Genomic DNA, 5,921 nt, shown 5'->3' with positions numbered 1-5,921 from the left:
TTTAAAACATTTTAATGAGAATACTTTCTCACCATCTTTAAATAGAAATGACTTGCACTTTTTACTCTGAAGCCACGAGGCCATCAGGACTAATTCACTTCCTGGTCCGTGGGGTTCTGAAGCCACCCCACCACCAGCTCTCCAGTGCTCTTGAGGCACGTGCTGGACATGTCCTCCTCTGTTGGGAGACCTTGTGGCAGCTTCAGGGGCTTGATTCTTATCAAATGTTTAACCACTTTCAGTTTTGCATCCACCGAAGGGATATTCATGTGAACTTGAGGAGTATGTGCTTTTTGTAACCCAAGCATCTTTATTATATCTTTCTCCCAATATGGACGTCGTTTTGTACTTTTTATTCTGGTAACAATATGCAGTTTATGAGGTTGCTGTGGATCTCCACCATATTTTTCATGATCTTCAGGTGAAGGCTGAAAAACTTTATCTGGAATTCTTGACTTCGTAAATTTGTGACGAATCCAATCTGTACAAACAAGGGGCTCCACACCTTTTGTCACCATTTGTAGTCTGCCTGGGGGCCTCTGAACTACTGAGCGCAAAATCCCTGCCATGAGTGTGTGGTGACTGTTCTCCTTAGGGGCAGCAATTCCTAAATGTCTTTCAGCCTGAAGCTCACCACTCAGGGGACAAGAGATTTTTTTAAATGTATTTTTATTTATTTTTATATTTAAAAATTTTTTTGGCTGCACCACACAGCATGCAGGATCTTAGTTCCCCGACCAGGGATCAAACCCGCGCCCCCTGCAGTGGAATCGTGGAGTCCTACCCACTGGACCACCAAGGAATTCCCATGAGTTCATCTTCTTGTGTGTGTGATCTCCCTCTCTCCCTCTGTGTTTCTGTTTCATTGGGGTGTAATAAAAATAGCAGTGAACTGGGCTTCCCTGGTGGCGCAGTGGTTAAGAATCCACCTGCCAATGCAGGGGACACGGGTTCGATCCCTGGTCCAAGAAGATCCCACATGCTGCGGAGCAGCTAAGCCCGTGCGCCACAACTACTGAGCCTGCGCTCTAGAGCCCGTGCTCCCCGACAAGAGAAGCCACCGCAATGAGAAGCCAACGCACCGCAACGAACAGTAGCCCCTGCTCACCACAACTAGAGACAGACTGCACGCAGCAATGAAGACCCAACGCAGCCAAAAATGAATAAAATAAATTTATTTTTTTTAAAAAAAGCGGTGGACTGGGGCCACCCTTGCTTGCCACCACTCGGGTGGGTTCTGGTCACGTAGGCTTAGAATGACCATATGATTTACCATCCAAACTTGGGGACTTCTAAGAGTGAAAGGGGTGCTCCACACATCTCTCCAGAGCCACAAACCAGGTTGGTCTCAGGCAAACCCAGGGTGTATGGTTTCCCTGTTGAGACTCTCCCTTACCTTCAATCTCTTAACCTGCAAGTGGGGATGTGAACACGGTGTCCTAAGAAAGAAGGAATTTTCTGAAATAACTCAATTAGGAAAATGCATCAACATTTGAGCTAATTATGTGAAAACAGTAACTAGTTGTATAAAGGAAGGGAAAATAAAGCAGCACATTTTGAACTGGTGATGTCATTCACACCTGTCAAAGGGGCCCTAATCCAATGCCCTGGGGAGAGGTACAGTTTGTATTCAAGGGACGGGGTGGATTATCTTTTGTGAGGTTCACCAGAAAATCAAGCAGAGTGAGTTTGATCATTTACTAGAGTAACATTAAATGAGGACCAAGAGAATAATACGTATTAATTATCACAAAATGTAGTAGAGTTTTAGGTACACATATACACACATAGATTGCATGTTCTGGAACATTGCTAGAATCCACTTTTACAGCATAGAAATAGTGAGAAAGGGCTCCCTCTTGGCTAAGAAAGTTTTATGACTTAAGTACCCATAAATTGCTGAAGATAGATGCTGTGGCTCACACCAAGGTGAAGGTCTCCTTTGTAACTATGTGTGCACATGTAGGTGCTGGATCAGATTTTAGTATGAGAGACAAAAGACATCAGATGAAAGCTGGACACAGAGCAGGAGACAGCCTGAATTCAGGCAGGCATAGTGCCTAAATGTCCTGTAGCTCCACCCCACCCTTTAGTCCTGAGTGGAAACGAGAGAGTCAGCCAAGTTATGCTAGAATGCCAGGTCTTTTCCTTAATAAGAACTTAAATAAACTGCAGAGCCCTTCTGGGAAAACAGAGAGCTCAACATACCCTAATGAAATACTCTTGCAGAAAGCTTCTGTGTCTCCCATTCCTTTCCTGAATTGGATCCAAACTATGACTAAAGTGCCTTCGATGGAGGGAAGGCTGATGGAGTGAGTCATATATTTTGGGCACCTTTTACTTGGCTGTTACAAGGAGGCAAAGAATAAGACAGACATGAAGCTTGTGTTGCTCTTCACCCAAATGAGCCTCTCCCACCAATTTTAGGCCATTTCTTCTGGTCCCCAGAGGCCCACCTCCCTCCCCATTAACAGAAGGTAAATCCTGTGTTACACCCCAGCAAAAAGAGGGTGACAAAAACATAGTCTGAAAAAGACATCACAAAGACAAGGAAGTTACACTTGATAAAACCCTCTGCTAATTGCAGTTCCAAATAGTGAAAAGCAGACTTCAGTGCCACTGCCTAATTTTTATTTTATTATTGTTTGGTATTGCTTAATTATTGGTTGGTGTTAAACATATATAGTTCTGCCAGGCGTTGTTCTAAGCACTTTATAAATATCAACTTATTTAATTCTCAGAACAACCCCATGAGATGGATTCCATTGTCATCCCCATTTTACAGATGAGAATACTGAAGCACACAGAGATAAGGACATTGCCGGGGTCACACGGCTAGTAAATGGCAGGGCACAACTTTGAACCAGCAATCTGGCTCCCGAGCCCATCTGCCTAACCACCATGTGTGTGGCCTCTGAGTAACATAGCTAGTATATTTAAGTAGTTATGTAAGTATTTGTAATATACTTTAAAAGAGCACACAAATTATATATATATGTATGTATATATATACATACATATATATGTATGTATATATGTATATATATATACATACATATATATGACCAACATCTTTTCTTTTTTTTTTTTTATTAAAAAAATTTTATTTATTTATTTATTTTTGGCTGCACTGGGTCTTCACTGCTGCACGTGCGCTTTCTCTAGTTGTGGCGAGCGGGGGCTACTCTTCGTTGTGGTGCGCGGGCTTCTCATTGCGGTGGCTTCTCTTGTTGCGGAGCACAGGCTCTAGGCACACGGGCTTCGGTAGTTGTGGCACGCAGGCTCAGTAGTTGTGGCACACGGGCTTAGTTGCTCCGCGGCATGTGGGATCTTCCCGGACCAGGGCTTGAACCTGTGTCCCTCACATTGGTGGGCAGATTCTTAACCACTGTGCCACCAGGGAAGCCCCAACATCTTTTCTTTTTTAAACTAACATCTCTCTCATGGTTAAATAAGTGATTTCAGGACGGGGGCATTTAAGGATCTTAAGGCTGTCTGGTGCTTTTGGCAAGGAAAAAGGATCAAATAAGCAAGCTATAAGGAGAAGTGAAAACCTTCCATTACAATGTTGCCATGTAGCTTCTAATTTTACCTCTGTTAGGGCAGGTACATACCTTATCATGCTGAAAGCCAGAGGGCCCAGAAGAGAAGCCCCTAATTCCCTACATTTAATTCTAAGCCTGTCTGTCTCCCCTTTCTGTTACTCTGGGCTCTATTTCTATGAAGACAATATTCCATGTGTTTTACAAATGGTGCTCGAAAAAGTGTACTTTGCCTGTTTTGGATCCTTGGTGTGGGTGAGTCAGGGATTTCCATTCAGCTTTGGAAAAGACTGAAAAGTTGTCTTGCTGGAAAAGTTCCACTGTCCTCCCGTTTTCCTTGGCTGTGTCTTTGCTGCCTGTTACCAGCAAGATTAATTCGTCCTGAAGTTTTGCATGAAAACTAATTTGAGTTTCTTTTGCTCTTGTCATTTGCTTCTTGCCCCAGACCAGAATTCTCCAGTGGTCTCAGTCCCAACACCAAGGCACTGTCCTCTGTAATTTAACAGCAGAGGGTGCTGTGAGCCTGTGGTTGCCCAGGCCTCCGCCAGAAAAAAAGAAGATAAAAGAGCCTCTGCTGATTCAGCCAGCCTGAAAGAGGGCTTCTCATTGTCTTGGCCCCTTGTGGCTACTGAAGAGCTTGCCTGGGGGACTTGGAGTAGTGAGATGTTTCTCGAAAAGCCAGCAGGGAATGAAGAGACAAGGTGTGGCCTTCTGGAAATGATTTGTCATTTGTGTTTTTGAGAGTTTTAACCCTTCTCTGGTCAAATTGATGCTTGATATTTTATGCCCTTACCTCCATGAAGACCAGAGATTCTGAATAGTGCTGAATCCTAACTTAATTCAGAAAACAGCATCTGCTTTCTGGGCTCAGCCTTAGTTTGCAACGACAAGGCTAAATGCACTAAGAAGGTCAGAATCATTGGTAAACATGGGACCTGTTTTGATGCCTCCCTCAGGAGAATGGTGAAGAAAATTGAAATCCACCAGCACGCCAAGTACACTTGTTCCTTCTGAGGTGAAACCAAGATGAAGAGCTGAGTTGTGGGGATCAGGCACTGGGGTTCCTTCATGAAAATTGTAGCTGGGGGTGCCGGAACCTCCCAGCCCACTTCTGCAGTCACAGTAATGTCTGCCCTCAGAAGACTGAAGGTATGCAAAGGCCAGTAAAAGCTCCACCATTTGAAACATTGCTAGCCCATAATAAATAGCTTGATTTATGTAACAAACACACAAAACAGAAAACAGCGTTCATTATTCCCATTTTCCAGGACCCCCTGGAAACCCCCCCTGAATTCCTCTATACTGATGCTATCAACGGCTGCAGTAAGACAACAGGGAACATTTCTTTCTTTTTTCATCTTTTTGTAAGCTGAGGCTTGAATGCTACCTCCAGGTTATCCCTCAGTTTTTCTCAGTCTTCCTGAAATTCTGCATCTTTAACTCTTTTTTTTTTTTTTCCAGCTTCTTGACTTCCTACGTTTTCCATGTCTTGATTATTGACAGAAAGCAATAGCAACGTTTTGTATTTCTGGCTATTTCAGTTACCTTTGCTCTAAGCAATTTGCTTTATAAGATATATTTTTATAAAATCCTTCACACCAGGCTTTCATGGCAAGATAGGCTGATAAGTTCATAAAATAACCTGATGGACACACTCAATTTGCTATTTCTGACAAGTGTAGAATATATCTATCTCGGAGAGCTGGCTTCAACTGTTTCTATGTGATTTCACAACCACAGTGAGATACGGGGCTGTGGGCATGCAGAGGGAACTTGGGCAATGTGTGAGAAAAGTTGTGGTGGCAGACTGGCCTCTGACGGCATCAGCAATCACCTGCAATACAAACTTGTCAAGATTCTAGACCTGAACAAAGCAAAGCTACTGCTAGACAGACAAGGACTCAGAAAGGTTATTGCCTGTGCTCCCTTTCCAGACAAACAAACAATATTTGATTTGATGTGTTGCATAAACTCCAGCCAAACAAGAGAAGAATTCAACAAAGAGGAAAACATAGGTTAGAAGAAACTGAAACTGAGAACTGCAGGGAAAGAAAAGCTGCTTTACGGGGCAGCGAACGTTGAAGAGCTGACTAGAAACATCTGAACAATCACAGAAGGCACACTGTTCAAGAAAGTCACGATCTGAAAATAAAGCAAACTATAGTTTTTGTTTTTGTTTTTGTTTTTGCGGTACGCGGGCCTCTCACTGCTGTGGCCTCACCCGTTGTGGAGCGCAGGCTCAGCGGCCACGGCTCACGGGCCCAGCCGCTCCGCGGCATGTGGGATCTTCCCAGACCGGGGCACGAACCTGCGTCCCCTGCATCGGCAGGCGGACTCTCAACCACCGCGCCACCAGGGAAGCCCCCCTTATCAGGGGCT

General features: G+C 44.0%; 2 protein-coding genes across 2 annotated transcripts; one reads left to right on the top strand and one right to left on the bottom strand.

Annotated features, from left to right (window-relative positions):
• LOC102978150 (39S ribosomal protein L30, mitochondrial-like) lies at positions 1 to 639 on the bottom strand. Its single transcript, XM_055090428.1, has one exon. It carries the CDS (start codon positions 567 to 569, stop codon positions 90 to 92), a length of 480 nt encoding a protein of 159 aa, XP_054946403.1. The 5' UTR covers positions 570 to 639; the 3' UTR covers positions 1 to 89.
• Positions 640 to 3,736: 3,097 nt separating this feature from the next.
• On the top strand, positions 3,737 to 4,910 carry LOC112066581 (60S ribosomal protein L37a-like). Its single transcript, XM_028498116.1, is given in 2 exon segments — positions 3,737 to 3,797; positions 4,387 to 4,910. Coding segments are annotated over 2 exon segments (384 nt in total). The 3' UTR covers positions 4,710 to 4,910.
• Positions 4,911 to 5,921: the final 1,011 nt, after the last annotated feature.

Source organism: Physeter macrocephalus, chromosome 14, assembly GCF_002837175.3.
Source record: "Physeter macrocephalus isolate SW-GA chromosome 14, ASM283717v5, whole genome shotgun sequence".
Taxonomy (NCBI): domain Eukaryota; kingdom Metazoa; phylum Chordata; class Mammalia; order Artiodactyla; family Physeteridae; genus Physeter; species Physeter macrocephalus.
The sequence above is the reverse complement of the archived record's forward strand: the minus strand, read 5'-3'. Positions and strand labels throughout refer to the sequence as shown.

What these genes read in the sequence shown, in the direction of transcription:
- LOC102978150 (XM_055090428.1), bottom strand. Translation starts at nt 569, where the DNA reads ATGGCAGGGATTTTGCGCTCAGTAGTTCAGAGGCCCCCAGGCAGACTA.